At 48.1% G+C, this 16,739-nt stretch overlaps 2 protein-coding genes across 6 annotated transcripts in view; one reads left to right on the forward strand and one right to left on the reverse strand.

Moving 5' to 3' along the window:
* The first annotated feature begins 264 nt into the window (after positions 1 to 264).
* On the forward strand, positions 265 to 9,339 carry HNRNPH1 (heterogeneous nuclear ribonucleoprotein H1). Of its 5 annotated transcripts, none has more exons than XM_034655843.1 (13): positions 265 to 417; positions 900 to 1,017; positions 2,163 to 2,329; positions 2,541 to 2,684; positions 4,208 to 4,346; positions 5,286 to 5,464; positions 5,545 to 5,616; positions 5,673 to 5,806; positions 5,958 to 6,093; positions 6,479 to 6,538; positions 6,631 to 6,720; positions 7,388 to 7,480; positions 8,591 to 9,339. In XM_034655843.1, the coding sequence occupies exons 2-13, from the start codon at positions 932 to 934 to the stop codon at positions 8,707 to 8,709; spliced, it is 1,419 nt and encodes a 472-aa protein (XP_034511734.1). In that variant the 5' UTR covers positions 265 to 417; positions 900 to 931; the 3' UTR covers positions 8,710 to 9,339. The 5 variants fall into 5 exon arrangements, with proteins under 5 accessions (XP_034511734.1, XP_034511730.1, XP_034511731.1 ...); XM_034655841.1 differs by adding an exon at positions 7,941 to 7,990 and having other exon boundaries at positions 266 to 417; positions 900 to 2,329; XM_034655839.1 differs by having other exon boundaries at positions 900 to 2,329.
* Positions 9,340 to 12,024: 2,685 nt separating this feature from the next.
* Positions 12,025 to 16,739, reverse strand: part of RUFY1 (RUN and FYVE domain containing 1) — a 50,475-nt gene continuing 45,760 nt past the window's right edge. The window contains exons 13-15 of the mRNA XM_034655720.1: positions 14,997 to 15,200; positions 13,628 to 13,705; positions 12,025 to 12,479 (exon numbers count right to left, since the gene is read on the reverse strand). Coding sequence (XP_034511611.1) covers positions 12,333 to 12,479; positions 13,628 to 13,705; positions 14,997 to 15,200 — 429 coding nt within the window. The 3' untranslated portion in view covers positions 12,025 to 12,332. The remainder of the gene's footprint in view (positions 12,480 to 13,627; positions 13,706 to 14,996; positions 15,201 to 16,739) is intronic.

A 16,739-nucleotide genomic window follows, 5' to 3' on the forward strand; every position in this document is an offset into this window, starting at 1 on the left:
AGCTCGGGATTGCCTTACATACGGTCCCTAAGGGGAATTGATTGCCGCCATTCCCCTCCCCCATTCTGGCGGGTAAGGCGACAGAACGGTTTCAAGTAAGACGCATGCGCAAGAAACTAAATAATAAACCGCGGAGGCTCCAAGTTCAATAATCGCGGGATGGCGCAGGCGCAAAAAAGCCCAGTGGGTTTATGGACATGGGATGGGGATGAGCCCAAAACGCAAGCGTACAATAGTGCGCTGGCTAGACGGGGCCCGGCTCATGAAATTACGCATGCGTCTGAGCTCTGTGTGACGCAAGGGGGCGGTGCGGGCACCTAGCTGCGCGTGCGCAGAGCTTGTTCAAAGGGCCTTATTTAGGTTGCGCAGGCGCCCGCTGGCCATTTCTTCTCAGCCACGCCGAAGTCGTGTTCTCAGGTGAGTGTTTGTCGTTCTCTGTTTGCCGCCCAGTGGCCCCCGCGGATGCCGTTTTTGGGAGGATTGCTTGCCCCCAGACCTCTGTAGAGCCTGGGGGGCCCTGGCAAGGTGAGGGCTGCCGCTTGGAGTCAGGAATAGTTGGCCGATTAGCGGCGGGGCCGCCGAGGCCTGCAGGCCGCGTCGACTCTATTGTGTGAGATGTCGGAGGAGGCGGAGCGGAAGCGGCCGCCGCCATTTCCTTGCCTCCACGCTGGCGCTAGGCCAGGGCCCCCTCGGCTTGGGGCAGCGGCACTTGGGGTGCAGAGTGGCTTCGGGGGCCCGGCCGCCGGCCGAAGGGGTGTTGAGTGTTGGAATCTCCGGGGTTCGGGCATTCGCACGGGCTCGGCTCTTCCTCGGGCCCCGCGGGCCGGCGGGCGACTCGAGGGCGGAGGGCAGTTTAATTTGACCATTTCACGGGTCTGACGCTCTTCCCCGCCTTGCAGTCTGTGTCGACGCCAGGACCCACTAGGAGAAGATGATGTTGGGCACCGAAGGCGGAGAGGGATTCGTGGTGAAGGTCCGGGGCTTGCCCTGGTCTTGCTCGGCAGACGAAGTGCAGGCCCGGGGCGCCCCCTGGCGGGGCGCGGGCGGCAGCCGTTCCCGCTGGGCTGCTCGCGCCTTGCCGGCCGCTGTTACGCAATGGAAATTGCGAAAGCCCCGCCCGCCCTCCGAGCCCTCTAGGGGTGAGTGCGGCGCCTCTGGCGGATTTTTTGTCGTCTTTCCTTACCTTCAAGCACGAATCGTTCTACGGCTGTCTTTTCTAAAGGATAAGTGGGATTTTTCTCTCCATCATGTGAAAACTGTCCAAACGATACGAACGTTTTGCAAATCCTTAAAGTATAACAACTTATTTCCAATTTCGGTACGTCCTTGAAGCGGGGCTTTCGACTTCAGAAAGTTAAAATGTCACTTCTTAATTTCAGAAAATTTTGCTGATCAAGATTTGGTAATTATGAAGAGTTCTTGCTCATCTAGTTCTTGATCTGGCTCATTTTACAGTTGAGGATACTGAAGCCCAGGGAAGTTCACTTGTCTATGTAGCTTTTTCCCAGTATGTAGGTTTCCTGAATGATTTCTACCAAAATGTCCTTGTTTTTATTGTTAGTGTGAGTTTAGACTGATACAGATACATTTGGAAGTAATTTACAGGTTTTGGAAGGACACTTGTAGGATTGACTTACTATCTGAATTTAGCATTGGTAACGGAAAACGACCTGTAAAACGAGAACCAAATACGCTGGAAGCCACCTTGCAGTGAGCAAGACTGGGTTTGGCTTCAGCTGTGCAACTTGGAGCATTTTAGCTTACTAACATTGATCCCCTTTTAGGTGAGTATTGGCCTTGCAGTTTGGATTCGCAGGAAAAATTGTATGTTGCTGCTAGTAAGGTAAAACCATCAAGTGCCCCAGACCAGAACTTGAAACCAGACTCAGAAGATGGCATACAATCAGAGTCCAGACTTTGAGAGGTTACAAAGGATGTTCAATGGAGAGGACTTGGAGAAGTTTTCTTGGGAAGGTGTCCAGGGAATAGAAATTTTGGGGGAAGATACATGCTTAAGTACTGGAAAGCGGCCCTGGGAATTGGTATTGTGGGTCATTCTAGGCTTTGCAGAAGCTCTACTTTGTAGCAGGGGCATGAACAGGCGTTTCATCTGTATCACCCAGAGGTGGTTTTTTAGTTTTAAATTCTGTATTAACGGTTGTTTTCTTTCCAGACTGCAAAATTCAAAATGGGGCTCAAGGTATTCGTTTCATCTACACCAGAGAAGGCAGACCGAGTGGCGAGGCTTTTGTTGAACTTGAATCAGAAGATGAAGTCAAATTGGCCCTGAAAAAAGACAGAGAAACTATGGGACACAGATATGTTGAAGGTTTGATTTATGTTGCCCTAGTAACAGTAAATAAAATATCAAACACGTAGAGCTCTATCTTACCCCTTCTGAATTTTAGGTATTTGACCGCATGGAAATGGTCATCTAAGGGAGTTTATGGCAGCTCTTCCTAGATTATCTAAAGACCCAGGAAGTCTGAACTTTGTTCTCTAACTTTCCAAAATTGACTAATTCTAAGCACCTCTTTCAGTATTCAAGTCAAACAACGTTGAAATGGATTGGGTGTTGAAGCATACTGGTCCAAATAGTCCTGACACGGCCAATGATGGCTTTGTACGGCTTAGAGGACTCCCCTTTGGATGTAGCAAGGAAGAAATTGTTCAGTTCTTCTCAGGTATGTAGTTGGTTTGATGCTGAGCAGTGAGTTCTGGCTAGCTTCTGGCAACACGTGATTTAATAGACCTTAAAGTCCAGTAGCTTAGATACTTAAACAGGTGTGAGTATATACAGATGAATTAAATGTTTTCTTCTTCCTGGAGACCTTCAAATAATTTAAGCCCATCTTAAAGGTGGAAATCAAGTACTTCCAAAATGCTAACTTTGCCTATATTTAGTGTTGTAGTTCAGAGTAGATCTTTGAGGATTGTCCTCAACAGCTTAACTACTTTCCTCACAATGCTGTTCAGCAAAGTACTTCAAGTTAAAGGTAAGATCTCTTAACGTTAGATTAGTATCAGGTTGTTGTAATTTATGGCAAGTGCCTATGTCTTAAGACACATTTGGGTCATGGGCCCAGAAATGTCTTTAATGGTATAATTCTCTTTGTGAAAAAAAACTTTTATGGAAGCAACTGGTTGTTTTAGCCAGGGAATTACATAAACTTACTAGAAGTCTAATGTAGAAGTAGTTTGAATGTAGTTTCAGTCTCTGAAATACAGAAAGTGTTTTGAAATTGTTCTGGGCCTAAAGTATTTGAATGTTTTTATGCTGAAGAGCTGATAAAATTGCATGTTTAGCAGAATGTTAGATCATATTTTAAATAACTATTTTAATATTCATGATGTGATAAGTGGAATTAAGAACAAGAAATCCTTTCATGGTTCAGGGTAGTATGTATTAAAATCTTGACTTAGTTATGTGTCAAATCCTAATATTTTGCCAGAATTTTTGAAATCAAGTCTGTTTTGATTGTTTTTGTCTAAATTGGTGAGAATTGAATGCTATCTGTCAACGTTAAATATGAACATAATTTCATATCTTCTAGGAAAGTGCTTTAAGCCCTTTTTGTAAGCTTGGGAATGTATCCACGGAAAGGATTTTTCATAGACGGAATTTCCCGAAGTGAATCACACTACTGTTAGAGCATAAGAGTGCATGATTGTGTTGTGTAGCTCAGTTGTTTGTGGAAAAGTTTAGATTGTATGTTTGTCAATTATATGACTTAAGCAATGTTTCAATTTGTATATAAAATGTTTAAATGTGTAATTTTTTTTAAAAGTTGAAGTTCCGCTAACTTAAAACATTGAAATATAAAATGAGGTAAAAGGTGTTTAAGTTTAGTAACTTGTTGTATTTAATGCTTGAAACTTTATTAAATTCTTGTGTAATTCTCAACATTTATTTGCATAGATTAGAGTGTTAATTGTTGAATTCTTAATGCATCCTGTGTTCAAGTGTTTTGTTTTTTGTTTTTTTTTTTAACATACTATGCCATGGGGTGTGTTAAGAATTGAGTTATACTTTGTAATAATGGAACTTCATATTATTACAATGCATATGTAAAGAGTACTTGTTGAAAGCAATACCATTCACCTAAAGTTAAAATTCTGGTTTATTTAAAGCTATAAGAAGAATCATTTCTGGGCTTGTGATGTTAATATTGCCCCCCTACTGGGGTTATTTGTCCTTGGGTTGAAGGGTTGGAAATCGTGCCAAATGGGATAACATTGCCGGTGGACTTCCAGGGGAGGAGTACGGGGGAGGCCTTCGTGCAGTTTGCTTCACAGGAAATAGCTGAAAAGGCTCTAAAGAAACACAAGGAAAGAATAGGGCACAGGTGGGGATGGATGGTTGGTTGGATTTGTCACTTTTCTTATGGTAAACAATTAAATCCATATTCTCTCTGCTTAGAAGGAAGAAATATCTATCCCAGTTAATCGATGTTTTGCCGCAATATCTAAATTTCCTGTGTTATAGTCCCATAATACACTGAGATGAAAGTTTAGGTTTTAAAATTGTCCCCCCTAAATTTGATCTCCCTGACAATATTGTAAGATTCCTAATTCTAATCAATAGAGTTGAGAGACTATGGCTTTAAAAAAAATGTTAATGCAAACCTGGCTTTAGCTGTAATAACACCCACCTAGTAAATTAATATTACCATAAGAAAATGTGATACTTTCTGATCTTGTTTTTAAAGTTGAAATGCAACAAACTTTTTCTTGCTGTATAAATATTCTGCATATGTATTAATAAGCATAGCTTTCAAGAAATTGTCACAAAAGGTTTTATTCTCTTTGCTTGTGACTATTTTTCATTGAAGCATGCGCTTACCTATGCTGATTCCTACTAAAAGCATAGGCCTGGGGTATTATTGGCGAAAGGAAATGTGTAGTGTGGGCTAGACTGTTGGTGGAGGCTGGCTTTTTAGCCCACTTGCTATACATGCTGCCAATGGATTTAAGACATGAAATGTTGAAAGTTGAGTGGAATTCTTTCCCTCCTAAGACATTTATTTATAGTACTCCTCTCTACCCCTAAGGTAGGGCTCTCTGCCTCAGAGGAGTGAGTTTTACTTTATAAATTTTACATTAAATCTTAAAATTGAGTGAATTTCTGGTCATTGCCTATGCAACTATAAGAAATCTGGCTTTAAATATTAGTCAGTTTCATGGCTATGACTACATTGTTTTCTTGTGTAACTAAATACCTGTATGAAATGGACTAATGTTTTCTCTCCCCTCCCCATCCCCTTCCCTTATGAACAATGCTTTAGGTATATCGAAATCTTTAAGAGCAGTCGAGCTGAAGTTAGAACTCACTATGATCCACCACGAAAGCTTATGGCCATGCAGCGGCCAGGTCCCTATGACAGACCTGGAGCTGGCAGAGGGTATAACAGCATTGGCAGGGGAGCTGGCTTTGAACGGATGAGGCGCGGTGCTTATGGAGGAGGTACGTGAGGGTATGCAGGCGTCACCAGCTCTGTCCCTCCTTAAGTTTGCTTTTGGTTGATTGTACTTACTGTCTTTCAGGTTACGGAGGCTATGATGATTATAATGGCTATAACGATGGCTATGGATTTGGGTCGGATAGATTTGGAAGAGGTAAGGTAAGAATTGAATTTCTCAACTGAAGGATACTTACACTCTTGTCCATCTAGACCTCAATTATTGTTTTTCAGGAATGTCTGATCACAGATACGGGGATGGTGGCTCTACTTTCCAGAGCACAACAGGACATTGTGTACACATGCGGGGATTACCTTACAGAGCTACTGAGAATGACATCTATAATGTAAGTGTAGGATCAGTTTACGAGTTGTCTGGTTCAGGGTAGCAGTAAAAACTTGGTTCTTGTTCTAATTAAATAAAACCGTAGGTTATAAATTGTGCTTTTTTGTGACGGTAGATCTTTGACTTCGTTCTCTGAAATACTTTGTATTTAGTTTTTTTCACCGCTCAACCCTGTGAGAGTACATATTGAAATCGGTCCTGATGGCAGAGTAACTGGTGAAGCAGATGTCGAGTTTGCAACTCACGAAGATGCTGTGGCCGCTATGTCAAAAGACAAAGCAAATATGCGTAAGTGTGGTTTTTAAGTATCTTGGGGTCTCTAACAGACCGTTGAGTCACCAGTGTTTGTGATAGAGAAATAGTAAGGACGTGTGAGAAATTTGTTCCCCATGAATGGATTAGTCTTTGGTGCGCGTTAAAAATTAGTATGATCGAAAGGGGTTTGTGATAACGTGGACATGAAGTATATTCTTCAGATAATTTAGATGAATGTTTAAATTGAAAGGCTGGCTTTTGAAACCAGCATAATCAGCTAAGAAGCAGCTAGGATTTTTTTTTTTTTTTTACCAAAAGTATTGAAGTTCACAGATCTGCTTGTTTAAGAACTTAAAAGTGCTTATCTTTTTTTCTTTCACCAACAAACACTTTCAAACTTTTTTTTTTCTCATTTCAGAACACAGATATGTAGAACTCTTCTTGAATTCTACAGCAGGAGCAAGCGGTGGTGCTTACGGTAGCCAAATGCTAGGAGGCATGGGTTTGTGTAAATATCACTTTAGTGTCTTTTTTTTAAGCTAACCTTGTATGCCTTTTCTCTCATTTCAGAACACAGATATGTAGAACTCTTCTTGAATTCTACAGCAGGAGCAAGCGGTGGTGCTTATGGTAGCCAAATGATGGGAGGCATGGGCTTGTGTAAATATCGTTAGTTTTTTTAAAAACCAAAACGTTTATATCTATATATAAGTCGATTATATAAGTTAAGTTAATTTATATTTTAATGAGTTTAGCATAATTAAGTTAGGCAAAGGTTTCGATTTGAATTTTGTGTCTGGCTTATTTAAATCCTTGTGAGTTAAATAAAACTGTTTAGATAACTAGTTTTAAGTAGTTCTGGGGGAGGGGACTGCAGAAACTAGTTGAATTGTCTTTTAAGTATGAAGTAGAAGTCTAAAATACTTAGTTAAAAGCACAAGGTCAGTGAAGTTTTGGGCATGGTTAGTTGGGCATAATTAGGTGTTTAGTGATAACTTGTGTATGACATTACTGTATCAAATTATGGGGGGGAACCTCACTAAATGCAGTTAAGCAGTATCCTAAGGTCTTCTCAGAAATGCCTCTACTTTACAGAATCATGGATTTAGTACTGCTGATGTGCATACTGTTGGCCTTTTGGTTTATAAATGTTCATCTAGTTCATACGATAGAAAGGTAGTTCGGTCATAGGCAATAGGAGGAGGCACAGGGTTGTAGTGATATCAGATCAAGACTGGAGTATCATAGATGTAGAATTACAAGCCCGGTACCACCAGGTACCACATTACATACGCAACAAGGTCCTAACGTTCTCTTAACTTAACAGCAAACCAGTCCAGTTACGGCGGCCCAGCCAGTCAGCAGCTGAGTGGTGGTTATGGAGGCGGCTATGGCGGCCAGAGCAGCATGAGTGGATATGGTAAGCGTGTTTTTTTATATACTTGAAATAAGTTTTAGGCAGGTTTCTCTAGTTGGGGGAATATGCAGGCTTCCTTTTTGGTGAAAGTGGGTTAATGTTTGCTTTTGATCCAAACGTAACTTGTTCTTAATAGCTTAATTTTCAGAACCAATCATTGGGAGGGGGACGTGTTCTATAAATTAAAAGTAGTCATTGCAACTTGGAATAATGTCGAGCCAGAAAACATCTGCCTCCATTTATTAAAAAATTAAACTGTTGATTTTTTTTTCTGTCTTTTGGTTAGTATTAAATCCATTTTAGATGGAGGGAGAATTTTAAATAGTAGAATGGTGGTTGGGTTTAGGACCGTATTTACTAGTCAGTTTTATCCTAGGATTGCTTTTATTTTTATTTTTTTTCAATTGGTCTAAAGAATGGTGATTTTGGTATTATAGTCTTACCCTACAAAATCCTTTTGCAGACCAAGTTTTACAGGAAAACTCCAGTGATTTTCAATCAAACATTGCATAGGTAAATATTTTCTCAAAAAATATAATTTAAATTCCCAATAGCAAATACTGATATGTTGTAATAACACTATTTCTATAGCAGTCAATGGCTCTGACTTAACTCCATGGAGGCTGCCATTTTGGGCACAGTGAGTTGCCTTTAGTCCCAACTTTTGTTGTCTCACTTCCTGCCCACCATGAATAGGAAAAGTAAGAGACTGCCCCTGTCCTCCCTATTCATATATGCCATTCGATGGACACATTGTGAATGTTTATGGTAAATTTTTTTTTTAAAATGCCTTGCTTAGCTTTAAAAACAACATGAAGTAATTTTGCAATTTTTGAAAAACACTAGTTTTCCTTTAAACTTAATTTTCTATGTTGATCCTGAAGCATCCAATTAAATGGTAGCACGAGAGTCTGGCAAGTTGGTACTGCAGAGAAAAGGGGTTAATTGAGACTTGTTTGGAGTCGGGAGTCCCCTTTCCCAAACATGCTTCTCGCCACTTGGACAGCAGCCATTTGTACTCGTATACTTTTTAAACTTTTTCTTGGAATGCTCTATTTTATTTGACTGATGATCCGATGATCCTGCTGACTTGTCCCATCGGTCTCTCCGCAGGCGGCCAAGGCGCAGCGAACAGCAGCTACTACAGTAGCGGGAGCCGGGCGTCTGTGGGCGTGAACGGAATGGGAGGGATGTCTGGCATGGCCAGTATGAGTGGTGGATGGGGGATGTAACTGATCTGATCCCTGACTCTTGGTCAACGTTTTTTTAAAGAAAAAAAAAAGTTTAACAGTTTTGCAATACAAGCTTGTGATTGATGCTTGTTCTGAGTGGAAATCAGGATTGTTTTAAAGACTTAAGGTTCAGTATTTTTGAACATAAACATTCACGTAGGATGTAACAACTGAGTAAACTATAACTGTTAAACAATTTTCAGCTTTTCTCTAGTCTATTGTAGGATGTACTTAAGCAGCAAGTGTATTTAGGTTAAAGCAGTTGAATTACGTTAATGTTCTTCTACCACATGACATTGAACACTGTTGGGATGCATGTTGAAAGACATGCTTTTTTTGTAAAACTCAATGTAGGAGCTGTGTCTACAATTAAAAGTGAACACATTTGGCATGTTTGTTAATTCTAGTTTCATTTAATAACCTCTAAGGCACGTAAGTTGAAGCTTTTTTTTTTTTTTTTTAAGTTAATGGGGGACTTTGAGACGCAACACCATACGTTAGGATTTTGGTCTTGGTGTTTGTATGAAATTCTGAGGCCTTGATTGAAACCTTTCCTTGTATCGTGATTTCCTTTTAGGTGTATTGCGCTAAGTGAAACTTGTCAAATAAATCTTCCTTTTAAAAACTGCACTTTGTCTTGTCTGTGCTTCAGTGTCATGTGGACTGTTTCTTGGTGCTCTCTTCCTGCCTGGGGCGTAGGTGACAGTGGCCCACGTCTCTGGCTGTGGCAGAGGCTCGGCAGCCGAGGCTGTTGTGTAGATGTCGGCAGACTCCTCTTCCCTCCAGTGCAACTGAAGGTAAACGTAGCTTCGGGGGGCCCCTGTGGAAGGGCTGCCTGTTTGGCCTGGCAGCACAGACCTAACCTGAACTGCCTTTGACTTGCTAAGCGCTTGCACAAAACCCAGGGAGAGGTGGAAGTACTCCCACTGCATGTTCTGCATGTCCCTGGAGGCCTGTGGCAGGCATGGCTGAGAAGGCAGGGCTGGGGGCGGGGAGTGAGGGACGAGGGGGGCCCGCTCAGAGCTGCCCTTCCCACTCTGGCGGTCCCTAATGAAATTTTGCTTCTATGGGGCATGGGGGGGTACGTTCTAGAAGGAGCTAGCTTCCAAATGGAGTCTTCTGGTCTTATTTCTGATTCCTAGAGATCAGGTCCACTTAGCAGAATTGCTTATAGTTTTGGAGGTAGAATGCAGAGTTGCATTTCTGAGCAAAAAGGACTAGTTTAATTCAGTACTTGAAATCCATTTGTTTTGGTCGAACTCGGAACTGAGTAGCAGGCATTAAGCACTTCTTAAAGGTGTCATCCCCAGAGTCCTTTAAGTAGGTACTTAAACTTAAGACTCAAGCTTACGCTCTATTGAGGACTGAAGCCATTTCACTCACTGCCGAACGTTCTCTCCTTTGATCTTGGATGAGCTTTGCTTAGAATCCTGTTTCTAAGCATCTGTAGATGGCAGCATTGCACAGATGGGCATGAAAGGCTCTGCAGATCCTGTGTGCTGCCTGCCCTCTGGGTGCACCCCTGCTGGCTGGTGCCCTCCCACAGGGTGGAGGGGAGAGATCTGTAGTCAGGCTGGGGTACGAAAGCATCCTCTGGCTGGTCTGGTTTAGAGAAATAGCTTTCAGGGGAGGCAGTTCTGAGCATTTGGTCTTCAGCTGTGTTAGAGACCTGGTTCTGCCCCTAGCGTCTTGGAGTGGAACTGACTGTTGAGAAGGCCCCAGGAGGGTGCCTTCCCTGGGTCCCTCAGCAACCTTGTTTCACGTAAGGAACATCTGTGTTGAGAGAAGGCCTGTTGGAGGAAGAGCAGGGACTGTAACTACAACGGTGGGGAGGAGGGCTAGGAGGATGCAGAACCATTTGGCTTTTGCAAAAGTCTCGGGCCATTCTGGTGCTTGGGGACCTCACATCAGAACCACCTGGGCACTTGGTAGCGGGGACCAGAACGTCCAGGTGCTGTTGGGAGTTGGCGTTCTAACGTGATCGCCTTGCCCTGTCCCTGGTAAGCGACCTGTGCGTGTCAGCTTGAGCAGCACTGCTCTAGCCACCGGTGGTCCCTCATCCAGGTCAGGAAGGTTGCCAGACCACCGCTGGAGGGTCCCACAGTTCAGGGGCACCTCTGACGTGTGAGGAGAAGTCTGTTTCGCGCAGCTAAATACTTCTGCTAACTGGCACCGGGATCCTGGGTGAATAATGCCTGTGGACTATCTGTTGCTTGTGGCTGGGGAAGGGAGGTGGGGAAAAGAAACTCCATTAGGATATGAGGAAGAGCACTGAGGGCTGAACGGTAGTGGGAACATCCTACTTGTAACTGTCAGAACGTTCCTTTTGTATGTGTGCAGATGAGCGCTAAGGCCCAGAGGTGCAGTGACACGCGTAAGGCTCTCCCCCGCAAGCTGCAGTCCAAATGGGGTGCGTTGCAAACAAGGTACCGATCTTTCCTGCTAGGCCAGTTGGGGGTAGTGCGGCAGCGTGTAAGCATTTCTGGGTCCCTAGATGAGACTTAAAAAGCCGATCCGAGGAAGTGGCACAAGGGGCGGGGGCCCCCTGGCAGCCGCTCTCGCTGCCCGGTATTTCCTGGAAGGAACGTGGCTTTGGAGCTGGGCACGCAGACCCTGGGACCTAACCTTGCGGAGCTGCCCAGGTTCCCATTCATATAATGGACGGATTTAGGGGAGCGGCAGATGTGGAATTGGAGCCTGGCTCGGCGGGGGGGGCCCTTCTGCAAGGTTAGAACCCATGAAAGAGGGAGCCAGGGCCTCCAGCAGTGGCTGGGCAAGGAAGCAGGCCAGGGGGACGGGGGTGGGGGGGACCAAGCGGTGAGCAAGGGGGGTCCACCAAGGGCTCCGCAGATGGATGGACTGACTAGTCTGGGCAGTACTACGGCACTAGTTTTGGTTCCTCCACCTGAACGTGGGAGACCATGGACCCCTGTCGGGGGGTGGGGGTGATCATGTGCGGAGTCTGTCTTCACAGGTGACAACAGCACCTGTCCTAGCACTGCCTGGGAAATTAAAAAATGACTGCCTGGCAGGTGCTTCCCACAGGTGTCTCCACCCGGAATCCCCCAGGTCCACCTCTATCACCACGTGTGTCAGCTCCCTGCTGCGTAAAGAACACCTGAGCTTTGGTGACGGGGAAGGTCACTTCCTGGGCCTGCTGGTGGAGATAACGGCCTGTCCTCTGCTCCCTGGGCAGGGCCCAGCCTGTACAGGACCACAGCGGGCACCCCGACCCTCACCTCCCCAAGGGTCTTTAGTACAGGTCCTGACACGGGGGTGGCTCTGAGGCCGACGCCAGCATTTTCTGCAGCAGAGTGAAAAATAAAGGATTTTATTGCAGGTCTAGAGACATTGACAGGGTGTGACGTAGCCAATCTCTCGACGGAAGCAGGGAAGGCACAGTGCAGGGGGAGAGGAACTGGGAGCTCACTACACTGGTACAACTGCTGTAAAACCGCGTCATTTTGTGAAAAGTGAAAAATGACAGTAGCAAAATCATGAAATTACATCTGAGCCAAAGCCAGTAGCCAAGGGAGGAGGAGGAGTTTCGATCCGGACAGGTCCACCGCAGACACCCTGGGGGGGTGGGCCTCCCCGGCGGGCAGGCTGTGTCCGAGCGCCGGTCAGTCACCCGTGGAGGAGGAGCAGCGCTGCAGGAGCAGCGTGTGGCAGCTGTCGCACACGCGCACTGGCCTGGGGTAGGACGGCAGGGCCAGCTCGTTGCTGGAGCACGTGTTGCAGAAGATGTGGCCGCAGTGGCGGCAGTGGTGCTGGGGGACATGAGAGAGGTGGTCACCGTGGGCCGGCTTCTTTCCCGGGCTGCACACCTTTGCAAGTGTGCCTAATAGCTTAGACTCCCTCCCCCAGGAGCAGGTGTCCCTTCGAAGGGGCCCTTGTCAACCCTGGCTTCCGTGTCCGGTCCTCTAAGCCAGGAGTGGGGGTGGAGGGTGTGTGCTGGTGGGACTGAGGCCCTTCTTTAGAGCACGTCTTACTGGAGTTGCTCGTTGGCTCCACAAAGAGCCCCGTTTCATCATTCGTGCACCTCATGGAAACTCAAGGTTTCTTTAGCCAGCCCCTCCCCCACGGAATCCGGGAGCTGCCTACGCCCCGGGCACACGGGGTCAGGACAAGCATTCGCATAGCTTCTGCCGACCGGCCTGCCTCCCGTCAGGCTGGACCTTGGCCAGGCCATTCAGGAGTGGGGACGGTGAGGCCCCAGCCTCCAGCAGGCCTCGTGCACGAGCCCAATCTCAAGGGCAGCCTCCGGAGGCTGGCTTTCACCTCTGAACCTACTGCGAGGCACTGACGAGGAGTGGGGAGTGTTCCTTTTCCACCAGGAGTGGGGAGTGTTCCTTTTCCACAGAGGCCTGATGAGACGGGGGCGGGAGAATGCACAGCGGCACGATGGTGGGTGGGGTACTGTCTGTGGCTGTACAAGTTTCCAATTCTGTCAGGGATCTGTGTCCTACCCCTGTCCTGCCCAATGGGGCCATCAAAGTCCCATCCACCCTGGACCAAAGGCCGGGGTGCAGGACCTCCCGTTCTGGAACCTGAAGGCAGGCTATGCACCTGCAGAGGCAGAGTCCCTGGGGGCACGGGCCCTCCCAGGTCGCCAGGGAGCTTTAGGTGCTGCGTGGATGCCTGTCCTGCGATCTGCTAACCACGGGTTCTCTACAGACTGTTTCTGCCTCATCGAGCCAGATCTTGGTCCTGTTGCTTACAGTGAACTTTGGATGATATACTCACGTAGCATTCTGTACACGGGCAGCCCCAGCTCCCAAAGAAATCTGCCAGTCCTTGAAAGGACAGGTGGGGACAAGCTGGGAAGCATGTGCGTGGGCCAGCACACCAGCGAGCACCACCGGGAACAGTGGAAGGGGAGCCCCTGTGGGAGCTGGTGCAGGGCCACCCCACGTACCTTTCTCCGGGAGATGGAGAACTCCTTTTCACACTGCTTACAGTGCGTTGCTTCATCATCCTTCAGCCACGTATGGCCCTGTGGGGGAAGACCACAGGGTTGGTTGGCTCCTGACGGACCTGTAGCTGTGTTCTGACCGCCCAACATCAGTGCCTTTGGAGAGTTTCCTTTGAGGGACTGCCTCCTCCCACTAGAGTGGCCACGGCTGGAGCTCAGGTGCCGCGGACTGCCTGCCCTCCGCCTCTGGGCTTCCTGGCCCCTGCAGGTCACCTCGGGACTCCAGCCAGGTTCCCCGGCTTCCCGTCAATCCGAGACTCTGGTAACCAGAGCCCGGATCTGATGCTTGCAACCCGACCGTGGCAGAGACCTTCGCAGCCTCTCCCAGCTGACCTGGCAGGAGGGTGAGGGGCTGGCCCTTCCAGCCACACCAGACAGATCCGCCATGGTGGGTCCCTGCTGAGGGACAGAAGGCAATGTGGAGGGTGGATGGGAAGCCCCTGTCTGCGTGCTAAGCCCCCAACCCTCAGAACAGTGTGGGGAGGTGGGATCTGAGGCTCACAGCTGGCTTTCTGCAGATCTTTCTAAAGGAAAATGAGGATGTGCCATTGACTCAGCCGGAGGACTGAGCGCTCCAAGGCGCCAAAGGCCTGATAAGCTTTTCTGGCTCCTTCACATCTGGTGGCCATCACCTTCCTGGGGACAGAGCGACCTCAGGAGCTGCAGTGAGACGCCCAGTAGCTTGTCCCTGTGGGGCTGTCGCTGTCCGACACATCTGGGCAGGGCAGGGGCGGCAAAAGAAGCAGCTCACAGCGGTTCCATTCAGGGAACTTTCCATGTACAAGGGAGGGGAGGCCAGTGCCGCTAAGTACACGTGTGAGCTGCTGTGAGCGGCCAGGACAGTTTGCCTCCGACCAGGCGAGCGTTAGGATCTCCAATCTGGCAGAGGGTGGGTTCGCCTGTCCCAGGTGGGCTGTCCCTTCCTCTCTGAGCTGCCTCTCCTCCCGTCCGGCCCATACGGGGTCGCTGGTCCTCGCGTCCCCACTCCTCTCGGGTGGCAAGCATCCCTCGGCCCTCCCTGAGATGGTCCGGAAACGTGCCAGGTTCAGGGTGGCCTCGGGCCCCTCATTGCAGGCAGAGGTCTCACGCTCCCTATTTCCAAATCCACGGGTCTCTGGGCAGCTGGGATCCAGGCCAGTTACCCGACTAGAGCGGCCAGCTGAGGGGCCCGAATCAGGACCAAGGCTGCAGGCTGGGCCCGCGGCCTACCCGAGGCACCCATCCCCGGGCCGCGCTGAGGAGCGCACAGGGCTTTAGTGGGAGCTAAGCCGGGGTGGCGAGTCCGAGGCTAGTAATGGTAACAGTCCAGTACCTTCAGTGCCTTGTTTACTTCTTTGATGTCTTCCATCTTGAGCTTTGACCTTAAAAAAAGAAAAAAAAAGATGAAGATGATGTATAGCCCTGCGAGGCTCTCAAACTCAGCAAGCCCACAGCCACTGTCTGGCTTCAGGAGGGAGACAGGGCTGAGGAGAGAGCAGCCCCACACAGGAGTTGTTCCAGAACACGCTTTCCACTTCTATCATCCCAGAGTCCCCTCGTGATGGCTCACCTCTGCCGCACTCTGAGGCGGAGCCTGTGGACCGAACGTGGCCCAAGAACAGACTGTTGAGCCTGCAAGGTTTCAGAAGACTTTGAAGTAGTTGCAACCATTTAAAAATTGGGAATAATTTCCTAAATGTCCGGTTTCTGGCTTCTCTGGGCAACCATTCCTGCATGGGACATGTGCCTGAAGGGGGGTGCGGGGACTCCCCATGGCAGGCACCCGAATCTGCAGGGACCCCAGCCCTTTTCCTGCTGCCTGCTCCCTCTAGAACAGTCCTGCTCAGAGGACAGGCTCACTTATTCTTGCTCCATCCTTGTTAGGGGAAGAACAGTTTCTTAGTCGTCCACAAAGACAGGCCTGAACATGGCCTACACTGGCAGAATTACACCAGATAAAATGAAACAGTATGTATTTGTAATGGCAGGCTGGGTGGGGGTTCTGAGCCCTTTCTTAAAAGCTGAGATTAGCCTAAGCTGTCACTGGATTAACTGAAGTGTCAAAGTGGCAGGGCTCTGAGACAGACAAGACTGGGAAACCGAGTAATCAGGGCGTTCAGTCACGCCCGAGCAGCTCAGGGACAGGCCTGCAGCCAGACAGGACCAGAGCTGCCCGGGGGGAGACACCTGGGGACCTCAGGTTGAGACGGCAGCCTGAATGTGTGAGCACATCCTTGGGAAACACAACTTGGGAGCAATGCAGACGTGGCCCAGAGAGGGAAGCTGGCCAGGCAGCTGTGTCTAGCTGGTGCAGGGATCTGAGGGGAGCCCTGTTCTGTCACTCGGCTTGCAAGATGGAGGGAAGGGGGAGGGAGCAAGGGAGAAAGCACCAAGGAAACCCCCCCCAACTTGATACTCGCCCTCCTGCAGTGTGTTTCTAGCTGCTTCTCTGTCGGTCCCCATCTCTGGACCTTGTCTGGTCACAGGCTCTCCCGGGGCCCCCATCTCCCTGGTCGCCGTGCTTGAGGCAGGCACCAGAACAGGACTCTGGTGGGGCTGGAGCCACCGGCGAGGGAGCAGCGGACACGACGGCAGAGGTACAGGGAGAGATGGACTCTGATGGCTTTTTTGGCCTGAGACAGTCCGAGTTGGATTTCTGTCTCTCTGTAACCAGGAGTCCTGACTCCTAGGGAGACTAAAGCTCCCCAGTGGCTCTGAGAACACAATCATCACACAAATGAACACATTCTACAAACCGCAGTGTGACCTATCAGACGGGCCAGAGCAACCTGGCGGGACTGCGACATGGCCGGGGGGAGGGGGGTGTGGGTTGTCAGGTCAAAGAAGTCGAGACAGAGGTAGTAAGGTCTGTGCTCCTGCAGCAGCACCCAGCAGGCCAGACACAGATGCTGGTGGGCGTGACTATCCAGAAAGGGAAGTAGCGACCGTGCTGCTGCTACGGCAGGTGGAATCCTCAGGCCATGGGAGCAGCACCCCCCCCAAAAAAAAAAAAAAAAAAAAAAAAAAAAAAAAAAAAAAAAAAAAAAAAAAAAAAAAAAAAAAAAAAAAAAAAAAA

The sequence above is a fragment of the Ailuropoda melanoleuca genome, chromosome 3, assembly GCF_002007445.2.
Source record: "Ailuropoda melanoleuca isolate Jingjing chromosome 3, ASM200744v2, whole genome shotgun sequence".
Taxonomy (NCBI): Eukaryota; Metazoa; Chordata; class Mammalia; order Carnivora; family Ursidae; genus Ailuropoda; species Ailuropoda melanoleuca.